The sequence below is a fragment of the Salmo trutta genome, chromosome 16 (genome assembly GCF_901001165.1).
Source record: "Salmo trutta chromosome 16, fSalTru1.1, whole genome shotgun sequence".
Taxonomy (NCBI): Eukaryota; Metazoa; Chordata; class Actinopteri; order Salmoniformes; family Salmonidae; genus Salmo; species Salmo trutta.
Window position 1 is genome coordinate 54,164,943 of NC_042972.1, and position 13,243 is coordinate 54,178,185.

Below are 13,243 nucleotides of genomic sequence, written 5' to 3' on the forward strand. Positions count from 1 at the left end.
AGTATTAAATACGCTGTACAGTTTAGTGGCGGCGGGATGGCCTGCTCCCCCTCCCTAATGTCCTTGTTCTCAGAACTGGCTGATTGGGACTGGGGGGGGGTGTTAGTGCCTTCCCCGTCGGACCTGGGATTCGAACTGGCAACTCCGGCTGCTGGCTCGCCTGTAACCGCTAGGCTACCTGCTGCCCCTTCAGATAAGGGGAGGTGCTAACAAAATTAACGAATGGTTGCTTACTGCATACATGTTTACTAAACCGTATGTTCGAAATGGTATGAGTAGTACACAGAATGTAGTAGGCAAGAGATTTCATCCCCACACCCACTCACTTAGCCCCTCCCTCTCTCTGTACTTCTGTTCATCTTCTGTGCTCTGGCTGCACATGCCCAGTTACAGTACATTCCTAAAGCTTTCAATGTGATGTAGTCCAGGTATATGGAAGAGCAGTTTGACAAAAACTCTAGCACACTGGTACTCCATTCTTGTATTCTTCTCAATATATAAAGACTTGGGAGTCGTTGGTCACATGGAAATGCTACACAGAACTAGACCAGGAACGTATGGAGGCCTAACATCTGAAACATTTGCACAATAAATAAGAGATACTTTGCAAGTGTGCACTTATCTGAAGCAGAAACACCATTACTGACCTCTTCCTCGATCTACCTCCTCCTCTCTCTCTCTCTCTCCCTCCAGCTTCCCTGTCTAGACTCCTACAACTCATACTGCAGTAATCAGGTGGCAGCCAAGGCTCTGCTGGACCATAAGAAGCAGGACCACCGGGTGCACGACTTCCTGCAGCGCTGCCTGGAGTCGCCCTTCAGCAGGAAGCTGGACCTGTGGAACTTCCTGGATATACCCAGGAGCCGGCTGGTCAAATACCCCCTGCTGCTCAGGGAGATCCTCAAACACACGCCTAACGACCATCCGGACCGTCAACACCTGGATGAGGCAGTGAGTAGAGGGGGAGACCCACATATTCGCAAACACACACACAAATCACATAAATTCTCACTCACAACCCCCCCCCCCCCTCCCTCTCTCTAGATCAACATGATCCAGAGCATCGTGGCAGAGATCAACACCCAGACGGGCGAGTCAGAGTGCCGTTTCTACAAGGAGCGTCTCCTCTACCTAGAGGGCAGCCAGAGAGACCTGCTCATTGACAGCTCCCGCATCCTCAGCTGCCACGGGGAACTGAAGAACAACAGGGGTGCTGTGAGTAGTGCTCTGTCAATCATAATAACACAATACTTAGGAGTGGGATAGGGTAGGGAGGGATACAAAAGGATAGGATGGACATTTGCCCGAATAATAACATGCACGCTGTGAGTGCCTCTGTCCATTTACTTTTCAGTGTCACTCACAAAAAGCAGAAACAGTACCATAACACTGCACTGTAACATCCACTGACAGTAAATGAAAATGCTTACTGATACGCCACTGCTAGCTATGTCCTCTGACATAAGTAAGGTCAATGGTGAGGTGTTTTTTAAGAGAGGGGGCAGTGTCTTCCTCCTAATAGATTTACCTTATTGCCATTTAGATATATGAAGAGCCTCTAAATCCACACAGGCCCGTGATGGTACGAGCAAACCCTTTGACCATGACCCCTGAAGCACCTCTCTCACCACATATCAATCTGTCTACTGGAGGTTAGGAGTCAGCTCTGAGAGAGTAGGTTCACCTCTAGGCCCTCGCTGGGGTCATCTTTCCTACTGAGATAACAACCGAGTAGAGGGGAGGCGTCCTGACCTGGGTTCAAATACTATTTGAAATCCATTTTAAATGCAGGGCAGTCCATAAGTGCAGATGATGGACATTTAAGGATCTGTAAAGATTCTGTATGGAGGAATGGTCTAAGATCTCTCCCAATGTGTTCTCCAAGCTCAAAGAGGGTGGCAGGTTGCCTAGCGGTTAGAGCGTAGCGCCAGCATCCGAAAGGTTGCTGGTTGGAATACCCGAGCTGACCAGGTGAAAAATCTGTTGATGTGCTCTTGAGCAAGGCACTTAACCCTAATTTGCTCCAGGGGCGCCTTACTACTATGGCTGACTCTGTAAAACAACACATTTCACTGCACCTATCCGGTGTATGTGACAAAATAATAAGTAAATCATTTTAGAAAAAGGCAGTTTTTAGTCTTTTTTGCTTATCTTTATCAAGGGCGGCAATAATTTTGGACCTGACTGTATCTCTGAGACTTGTGTATGACACACTCCAGTTGCCATGCTGTATATTTAAAGTAAAAAATACCTTCCACACTGGTGTTAACTATTTTCTAGTCTGAGGAGTATAGAACAGTTGATATATTAAAAACTAGCTTGATCTGCTGCTGAAATGCATGCATCTGTCCCTGTTTGGTCCAATTACATTATCTCCAATGCCGTTCTTAATTGTTTTGTATTATGATGCGTTGCATTTTATTTTGGGATCGCTTACTGCTGCCTCCAAGGCTCCCTTAATCTCTTGTGGACAGACTACTACGTAAATGAGCATCTGACAAATTACGCAAGATCTTAGTTCTGGGTTAACTTCCTACCTCAATGACAAACCTTGATGAATATATGTTTTAAATTAGGCAAAAACATTATACCCTAACACCTTCGTCTCCTCGTTCTCCAGAAGCTGCACGTGTTCCTGTTCCAGGACGTGCTGGTCATCACTAGAGCCATCACCCACAATGAGCAGCTGTACTACCAGCTGTACCGCCAGCCCATCCCCGTCAGAGAGCTGCAGTGGGAGGACCTGCAGGATGGGGTGATACGCCTGGGAGGCTCCATCAGAGGAGCCTTCAGCAACAACGAGAGGAGTGAGTGTTTACTCCATACAATTACATATAGAACATTTTAAAATGAATTCTAGGATCTCTTTGGTTTATCACTAGCGGATAAGGACTGTTGCCGCTGATGACTGGCACTTGGCACCCCCTGGTCTATTAATGCTGTGGTCATTAACTTGCAATCTGTTTGTATCGAATTTCCCCTGTCTAACCTAGTCTCTCCTCTCCTCAGCCAAGAACTTCTTCAGAGTGTCGTTTCATAGCAGTAGCCAGCTCCACTCCCACTCCTTCCAAGCCAGCGATGCCTTCAACAAACAGCAGTGGCTCAACTGCATTCGACAGGCCAAAGGAGCTGCTGAGTCGGCCATGGGGGTGGGGATGGAAACCAGTAGCAGTGACCCAGAGCCCCCTCCAAGCCTACTCAGCCCTCTGAGCCCTACAACACCTCCCCTCTCAGGACCACTGGCTCCCCAGCCAAAAAGCATGGACCATTGCGACAGTGACTCGTCTGTAGACTCTCCAGGCTGTAGCATGGACATGGACACAAGCGAGGCGTTGGCCTCCCCCACAGGCTGCCCTGATGGACCAAACAGACTCTAGTAGTAGCAGGCCATCAGAAGTGTGACCTTTGGGGTGTCATGGCCTCTCTGGGTTAGAGAGGCTAGAGGCTAAGCCTTGGCAGTATTGGTGGCAACATGGCAATGCTCCCTATATACGGGAGGGAAGAAAAACACTGTGGACATTGGAGCACTTTTTTATTCTACCCACTTTTTTCATTTGTTAGTTTTCTTTGTTGCTGAACTTGGACAAAAAAACTCTAATTCTCTCTCTTGGGCATCCTTCTATGAGACTGTGGTGTAGTCTGTAGCAGTGACAACCATGTAACTTAGCTGTGACTGTCAGGTCTACTATGGATGTCTACCTGGAGAGGAGAGAAGGAAGACATGACAGGGACCTCAGGACTATTGTTTTTTTTTCTCCTGGTCCGACTCTGGGCCTCTAGAGACACTGCCATCACACGTTATCCCACTGCAGTACTACTGTGGCCTCCCAGAGCTAAGAGAATACACTGATATTCTCTTTGTGTTGAACTAAAAATATAAATGCAACATTTAATGTTCCATACGCACAAAAAGCTTATTTCTCTCAACTTTTGTGCAGATATTTGTTCACATCCCTGTTAGTGAGCATTTCTTCTTTGCAAAGACAATCCATCCACCTGATTGGTGTGGCATATCAAGAAGCTGATTAAACAGCATGATCATTACACAGGTGCACCTTGTGCTGGGGACAATAAAAGGTCACTCTAAAATGTGCAATTTTGTCAGATAACACATTGTCACAAGTTGAGGGAGTGTGCAATTGGCATGCTGACTGCAGGGAATGTCCACCAGAGCTGTTGCCAGATAATTAAATGTTAATATCTCTACCATAAGCCGCCTCCAATGTTTTAGAGAATTTGGCAGTACGTCCAACCGGCCTCAACCGCAGACCATGTGCAACCATGCCAGCCCAGGACCTCCATATCAGGCTTCTTCACCTGCGGGATCATCTGAGACAAGCCACCAGGCCTGCTGATGAAACGGAGGAATATTTGTGTCTGTAATAAACACCATTTGTGGGGGAAAAACTTGTTCTGGTTGGCTGGGCCTGGCTCCACAGTGGGTGGGCCTATGCCCAGTCATGTGACATTCATAGATTAGGGCCTAATGAATATTTCAATTGACGGATTTCCTTATGTACTGTAACTCAGTAAAATCGTTAATTCTTGCATGTTGTGTTTTATATTTTGTGTGTGTGTGTGTTGATGTAAGAATCTAGAGAACATGGTGTTTGCAATACCCAGTCAAAATGACCAGCAGAATGTTTTCAAAGACAATCAATGTTATTATTGTAGTACTTGGCATGGGGTTGCAGGGTGGTTCGTTAAGGACAGGTTACCGCAACGCTGTAAAAGAGGTTAAAGGTGTTCACGACAGAATCTTCCCACATCTTGGCCAGAATTGAAAGCTATGGTGTTCCATAAGTCAAGAACTGGCAATTCTAGAAAAGATGCTAAAGTAGAGAGATTTCCCCTCCCCATATGGCCTCTTGGTTATGTAACCTAATGTCACTCAGAGGGGAGAGCTGTTGGTGGGGTTTGATTCGTTTCATAATCGATTGTGTTTATTTAAATCTCCTCTATAAAGTAAATTAGTCTCAGTAAGCGCAACATTAAATTACTACATGAATTTCCAAATTATTTAGAAAGACCTGAACAGATTCCATAGTTGGGTAGTTTGACCACGTCTATCTCTACTAAATTCTGCAAGAAGTGGGAAACTTAACATTTTACAGCAAGTAAAGAACCCATCCTGGAGGAAGCAGGATTTTCTGTGATGTTAAGAGTCAATGTCTTAAAGATACGTTTTGGATTAAAGCCAGTATTGAATGAATTACTGTTGGTGTGTTTAATGGTCATGTTTATCACCCACAAAGTCACTCACTGGTCGCTCCTGTAAAACGTGAAGCAGAGACCTTTATTGTTTAAAAGAAGTAGTCACTTATGTATTTATACTCTGACCAGTCCTCTGTCACTGGGTGCTCTGTGTTGAACTGACTAACTACTAAATTGTTGCCAAAACTGCGTGTGTGTGTCAGGTAATTATGACCTTGTGAAAGTTTACTTGTGGGGCCTCATGTTCTCTCTCATTTGTATAGAAATTCACGCATTTAAAAGGAATCGGTTTGACCAAGTAAACACTAAAATAAATATCCCAAAACAGTATTATTTGTTTTATAAAGAAAATGTATTAATCTATGATTTAGGATGTCTATTTGTAGTTTTATTTTTCCACTATGAATTAGTTCTATATGCTTTTATTTGGTTCATGTTGGAGACTGGATGTGAGAAGGTTGCACAGGGAGGTATTGGAATGGGAGGGGCCTAACGAACAAGACCGGAAAAAATAAGGATTTCAGAACGAGCTACTGCATGTTGTTGTAGGCTATGTACTGTAAGCCAAGCCCTCAGATAAATGGAATTGAAAGGAAAATACAGTGGTGAGTTTGAACCCTTTAGGTCAAATTTATGCAGAAAATCCTCAAAAGTCCTAATAATAAAGTGAACTTGATATAACAAAAATAATTGTGCTTTTTTGTTGTTGAGGAAACTGATCCAACATTCAATGGATTTGTCAGAAAAAGTATGTGAACCTCAAGAGTAATCAGCGATTAATTAAAGTATTTGGTCCCATAATACAAAAAATTCTAAAGGGTTCAAACTTTCTCTCACCACTGTAGATACTAGATACTTGACATTGTAAGATGATGGCTATATGAACTGACTGAGAAAGATGGACATGAAAAGACTGGACCAAGTCATATTTGTCACTTGTATTATGGTCTGTTGTGATAGAGCTACAGTGCCTTAAGAAAGTATTCACAACCCTTGACTTTTCCCACATTTTGTTACGTTACAGCCTTATTCTAAAATGTATTTAAATTGTCACCCCCCCTCAATCTACACACAATATCCCATAATGACAAAGCAAAAAAAAAAATCTTGAATTTTTTGCTATTTTTATATATTTTTTAAAACTTAGATTCAATTTACATACAGTACCAGTCAAAAGTTTAGACACCTACTCATTTAAGGGTTTTAATTGATTTGTACTATTTTCTACATTGTAGAATAAAAGTGAAGACAAACTATAAAATAACACATATGGAATCATGTAGTAACCAAAAAAGTGTTAAACAAAATATATATAAAAATATATTTTATATTTGAGATTCTTCAAAGTAGCCACCCTTTGCACACCATGACAACTTTGCACACTCTTGGCATTATCTCAACCAGCTTCATGAGGAATGCTTTTCCAACAGTTTTGTTCCCACATATGCTGAGCACTTGTTGGCTGCTTTTCCTTCAAGCTGTGGTCCAACTCATCCCAAACAATCTCAATTGAGTTGAGGTCGGGTGATTGTGGAGTCCAGGTCATCTGATGCAACACTCTATCACTCTCCTTGGTAAATAGCCCTTACACAGCCTGAGAGGTGTGTTTTGGGTAATTGTCCTGTTGAAAAAAAATTATAGTCCAACTAAGAGCAAACCAGATGGGATGACGTATCGCTGCAGAATGCTGTGGTAGCCATGCTGGTTAAGTGTGCCTTGAATTCTAAATAAATCACAGACAGCGTCACCAGCAAAGCACCCCCACACCATAACACCTCCTCCTCCATGCTTCACGGTGGGAACCACACATGCGGAGTTCACCTACTTTGCGTCTCACAAAGACACGGCGGTTGGAACAAAAAAATCTCACATTTGGACTCATCAGACCAAATGAAAGATTTCCACCGGTCTAATGTCCATTGCTCGTGTTTCTTGGCCCAAGCAAGTCTCTTCTTATTGCTGTCCTTTAGTAGTGGTTTCTTTGCAATTCGACCATGAAAGGCCTGATTCACGCAGTCTCCTCTGAACAGTTGATGTTGATATGTGTCTGTTACTTGAACTCTGAAGCATTTATTTGGACTGCAATTTCTGAGGCTGGTAACTCTAATGAACGTATCCTCTGCAGCAGAGGTCACTCTGGGTCTTCCTTTTCTATGGCGGTCCTCATGAGAGCCAGTTTCATCATAGCGCCTATAGGCAGAAACTCACAGGATTTACTGTTGACTAGAGCCATTCAATGCTGGTCTAACCAATCTGAATCCACGCTTCAAGATTGTTTTGATCACGCGGACTGGGAAATGTTCCGGGCAGCCTCAGAGAATAACATTGATTTATACGCTGACTCGGTGAGTGAGTGAGAAAACCTACCCAAACCGGAAACCGTGGATAGATGGCGGCATTTGCGCAAAACTGAAAGCGCGAACCACCGCATTTAACCATGGAAGGTTGACTGGGAATATGGCAGACTTATAAACAGTGTAGTTATTCCCTCCGCAAGGCAATCAAACAAGCGAAATGTCGGTATAGGGACAAAGTGGAGTCATAATTCAATGGTTCAGACACGAGACGTATGTGACAGGGTCTACAGTCAATTACGGACTGCAAAAAGAAAACCAGCCACGTCACGGACACCGGCGTCTTGCTTCCAGACAAACTAAACACCTTTGCCCGCTTTGAGGATAATACAGTGCCACCGACGCGGCCCGCTACCAAGGACTGCAGACCCCCCCACTCCTTCTCCATGGCCGACGTAAGACATTTAAACGTGTTAACCCTCACAAGGCTGCTGACCCAGACGGCATCCCTAGCCACATCCTCAGAGCATGCGCAGAACAGCTAGCTGATGTGTTTACAGACATATTCGATCTCTCCCTATCGTAGTCTGCTGTCCCCACATGCTTCAAGATGGCCACCATTGTTCCTGTACCCAAGAAAGCAAAGATAACTGAATTAAATTACTATCGCCCCGTAGGACTCACTTCTGTCATCATGAAGTGCTTTGAGAGACTAGTCAAGGATCATATCACTTCCACCTTACCTGCCACCCTAGACCCACTTCAGTTTGCATACTGCCCCAACAGGTCCACAGACAATGCAATCGCCATCACACTGCACAATCCCATCTGGACAAGAGGAATACCTATGTAAGAATGCTGTTCATTGAGTCCAGCTCAGCATTCAACACCATAGTACCCTCCAAGCTCATCATCAAGCTGGAGGCCCTGGGTCTCAACCCCGCCCTGTGCAATTGGGTCCTGGACTTTGATGGGCCGCCCACAGGTGGTGAAGGTAGGAAACAACATCTCCACTTTGCTGATCCTCAACACTGGGGCCCCACAAGTGTGCGTGCTCAGTCCATTTGTGTACTCCCTGTTTACCCATGACTGTGTGGCCATGCACACCTCCAACTCAATCATCAAGTTTGCAGATGACACAGCAGTAATGGGCTTGATTACCAACAACGATAAGACCGCCTACAGGGAGGAGGTTAGGGCACTCGGAGTGTGGTGTCAGGAAAACAACCTCTCACTCAACATCAACAAAACAAAGGAGATGATCGTGGACTTCAGGAAACAGCAGTGGGAACACCCCCCTTTCCACATTGACAGGACAGTAGTGGAGAAGGAGGAAAGTTTAAGTTCCTCGGCGTACACATCACAGACAAACTGAAATGGTCCACCCACACAGTGTGGTGAAGAAGGTGCAACAGAGCCTCTTCAACCTCAGGAGGCTGAAGAAATTTGGCTTGTCACCTAAAACCCTGACAAACTTGTCCAGATGCACAATTGAGAGCATCCTGTTGGGCTGTATCACCGCCTCTGGCTCTCCAGAGGGTGGTGCAGTCTGCACAACGTTTCACTGGGGGCAAACTACCTGCCCTCCAAGGACACCTACAGCACCTGATGTCACAGGAAGGCCAAAAATATCATCAAGGACAACAACCACCCAAGCCACTGCCTGTTCACCTCGCTACCATCCAGAATGCGAGGTTAGTACAGGTGCATCAAAGCTGGGACCGAGAGACTGAAAAACAGCTTCTATCTCAAGGCCGTCAGACTGTTAAACAGCATTCACTAACTCAGAGAGGCTGCTGCCTACATACAGATGCAAATCATTGGCCACTTTAATAAATGGAACACTAGTCACTTTAAATAATGTCACTTTAATAATGTTTACATATCTTACATTACTCATCTTATATGTACAGTACATACTGTATTTTATACCATCTATTGCATCTTGCCTATGCCGCTCGGCAATCACTCAGCCATATATTTATATGTACATATTCTTATTCCATCCCTTTAGATGTCTGTGTATTAGGTAGTTGTGGAATTGTTAGATTACTTGTTAGATATTAATGCACTGTTGAAACTAGAAGCACAAGCATTTCGCTACACTGGCATTAACATCTGCTAACCATGTGTATGTGACCAATAAAATTTGATTTGATTTGAGCTGTTCTTGCTATAATATGGACTTGGTCTTTTACCAAAGAGATCTATCTTCTGTATACCACCCCTATCTTGTCACAACACAACTGACTGGCTCAAAAGCATTAAGAAGGAAAGAAATACCACAAATTAACTTAACAAGGCACACCTGTTAATTGAAATGCAGTCCAGGTGACTACCTCATGAAGCTGGTTGAGAGAATGCCAAGAGTGTGCAAAGTTGTCATCAAAGCAAAGGGTGGCTACTTTGAAGAATCTCACATATAAGATATATTTTGATTTGTTTAACATTCTTTTTGGTTACTACGTGATTCCATGTGTGTTATTTAATAGTTTGTCTTCACTATTATTCTACAATGTACAAAATTGTCAAAATAAAGAAAACCCCTTGAATGAGTAGATGTGTCCAAATATATATTCAGACCCTTTACTCAGTACTTTGTTGAAGCACCTTGGGCAGTGAATACAGCACTAATTCTTCTTGGGTCTGACACTACAAGCTTGGCAACCTGTATTTGCGGAGTTTCTCCCATTCTTCTCTGCAGATCAACTCAAGCTCTGTCCGGTTGGATGGCAAGCATTGCTGCACAGCTATTTTCAGGTCTCTCCAGAGATATTCGATCAGGTTCAAGTCTGGGCTCTGGCTGGGCCACTCTAGTACATTCAGAGTCTTGTCCTGAAGCCACTACTGCGTTGTCTTGGCTGTGTGCTTAGGGTCATTGACATGTTGGAAGGTGATCCTTGGCCCCAGTCTGAGGACCTGAGCGCTCTGGAGAAGGTTTTCATCAAGGATCTCTCTCTGTACTTTCCTCCATTCATCCTCCGTACTTTGCTCCATTCATCTTTCCCTCGATCCTGACTAGTCTCCCAGTCCCTGCTGCTGAAAAACAACCCCAAAGCACGATGCTGCCACCACCATGCTTTTTCGTAGAGATGGTGCCAGGTTTCATCCAGACGTGACGCTTGGCATTCATGCCAAAGTTTAAAATCTTGGTTTCATCAGACCAGAGAATATGGTTCCTCATGGCCTGAGAGTCTTTAGGTGCCTTTTGGCAAACTCCAAGCGAGCTGTCATGTTCCTTTTTACTGAGGAGTGGCTACCAATTGGCCACTTTATCATAAAGGCCTGATTGGTGGAGTTCTGCAGAGATGGTTGTCCTTCTGAAAGGTTCTCCCATCGCCACAGAGGAACTCTGGAGCATTGTCAGAGTGACCATGGGGTCACCTCCCTGACCAAGGACCTTATCCCCCAATTGCTCACTTTGGCCGGGTGGCCAGCTTTAGGAAGAGTCTTGGTAGTTCCAAACGTCTTCCATTTCAGAATGATGGAGGCCACTGTGTTCTTGGGGACCTTCATTGTTACAGAAATGTTTTGATACCCTTCCCCCTCGACACAATGCTGTCTCTGAGAAGACGCCAAAACACTTTGGATAAAACCTTGGCTGCTTTTCAAACTATATACAAGACACCATTGGCCTACCCTCCCCTTATGCCCTTGGGGGAATCCCCGCGGGCAACTTTGTCGTTGGTCTAAATGATTAGCCAAACAAGGGAAATTGGCAACATAGCCTCTGAGCCCTCGTTTTCATCAATTGAAACGCCCCATAATTCAATTTGCGATGATTGTACTAAGAAACGTCCGTCAAAACTTAAAACCAACATTAATATGGAGAAGTCAACGTAGAAGTGAAAGTAAAAACGAATGTAAATAAGTTAGAAATGGTGTTACTAATTGTAATATTCATATGTGAATAAACAAGACATGGTGTCAGAGTAAATGGTCTTAAAAGATGGATTTTTCTGGAGTTCCTTCACCTCGAATGGACAGAGAGTCTACAAACTTACCCGATGCATGGCGTAAGTACAAACAGCATGTGGAGCTGATGTTCACGGGTCCTCTGAAGGCAAGAGAAGAGGAAAAGTGTAGCTACCTGCTCCTCTGGATCGGTGAAAAAGGGAGAGATATTTACAACACATGTACACTTACCGAGGCTGAATCAAAGGTACTGAAAACATACTACGATCGTTTTGAAGCATATGTTGTGCCGAAGACTAATACCATTTTCGCTAGGTACAAATTCCATGAGAAAGTACAGGGAGCTAGCGAGTCTTTTGAACAGTTTGGGACTGAGCTGCGTCTGCTTGTGAAAGACTGTGATTATGCAAACAAGGATGAGATGGTCAGGGACCGTATTGTATTTGGAATACACTCACCGCGAGTGAGAGAGAAACTTTTGAATGTTGGGTCTGAGCTAACGCTGGACAAAGCTATCGACATAGCCAGATCTCACGAGCTAGCACAGGCTCAGATGAAAACCATTTCGCGCCGCAGCACGAGCGCATCACGTGAACAAGCAGTGCACGCAGTCAGGCAGACATCAAAGCACACCTCCGGTGCCCAGAGAGCGCGTTTCAGAACGGAGAGACATAACTCCAAAACAGAGCGACACAGACTCAAAACGCCCCGAAACATGTGGATATTGTGGATACAAAGTGCATGTCGAACAAGGAAATTGCCCAGCTAAAGGCAAACAGTGTACTAAATGTGGTAAATGGAATCACTTTGCAAAAGTGTGCAGAGCTTACCGTGGAAAAACAGTACACACAGTGAGTGAAGATAAAATGTAAATCAAAGAGTCAAATGATGATGAACTGTTTATTGATTCAGTGACACAGAAAAGTCACATATCAGAGACAGAGCAAGCCTTTGCTGACATTGAGATAGGAACACAAGGCACAAAGCTAAAGTTCAAACTACTAAAGTTCAAACTAGACACTGGTGCACAAGTAAACATTATTCCTCTGAATAAGTACCGCAGCTTGACATCTGAGTGCGAGCTACAGCCCACCATGCGCAGACTGACTGGTTATGGTGGTGAACAGCTCCCAGTAAAAGGCACATGCACTTTCAAATGCAAATACAAGGAAAGTGACATGATGTTGGACTTTTACGTTGTTGACACTAGAGCACCTGCAGTGCTAGGTCTTAAAGCATGTTTAGACATGGACCTCATCAAGCTAGTTTTATCAGTAACAGCACCAGTAGAGACAGAAAATGTACTGGAGGAGTTTGCTGATGTCTTTACAGGAATAGGATTATTCCCAGGAGAATGTACTATTCACCTTGACCCAGACGCAACCCCTGTGGTCTACCCACCGAAAAAGATTCCCCTTGCTCTCCGTGCCTGTCTGAAGAAAGAGTTGGAGAGCATGGAGCAATCTGACATAGTCACCAAGGTTACAGAACCGACTGACTGGGTAAACGCGTTAGTGGTGGTGGAGAAACCACGCACAGGCAAGCTCCGAGTATGCCTCGACCCAAGAGACTTGAACAAGGCTATCAAACGGCCCCATTACCCTTTACCGACGCTAGATGGCATCACACACAAGCTAGCGGGAGCACACTACTTCAGTGTCATGGACGCTAGATCAGGCTACTGGGCTATCAAGCTCATAGAAGAGTCATCTAAACTCACAACATTCAACACACCGTTTGGACGCTACAGGTTCTGTCGCCTGCCTTTTGGGATTATCTCAGCCCAAGACGAGTTTGAAAAGTAACAGTATGTTGGATCA

The 13,243-nt window shown here is 44.4% G+C and overlaps 1 protein-coding gene across 7 annotated transcripts in view; it reads left to right on the forward strand.

Moving 5' to 3' along the window:
* Window positions 1-3,875, forward strand: part of LOC115151044 (rho guanine nucleotide exchange factor 3) — a 129,718-nt gene extending 125,843 nt beyond the window's left edge. For all 7 annotated transcript variants that reach the window (XM_029694966.1, XM_029694970.1, XM_029694969.1 and 4 more), the window contains 4 exons: window positions 694-951; window positions 1,045-1,215; window positions 2,621-2,807; window positions 3,010-3,875. In XM_029694966.1, the coding sequence (XP_029550826.1) occupies window positions 694-951; window positions 1,045-1,215; window positions 2,621-2,807; window positions 3,010-3,377 (984 nt within the window). In that variant the 3' untranslated portion in view covers window positions 3,378-3,875. The remainder of the gene's footprint in view (window positions 1-693; window positions 952-1,044; window positions 1,216-2,620; window positions 2,808-3,009) is intronic.
* Window positions 3,876-13,243: the final 9,368 nt, after the last annotated feature.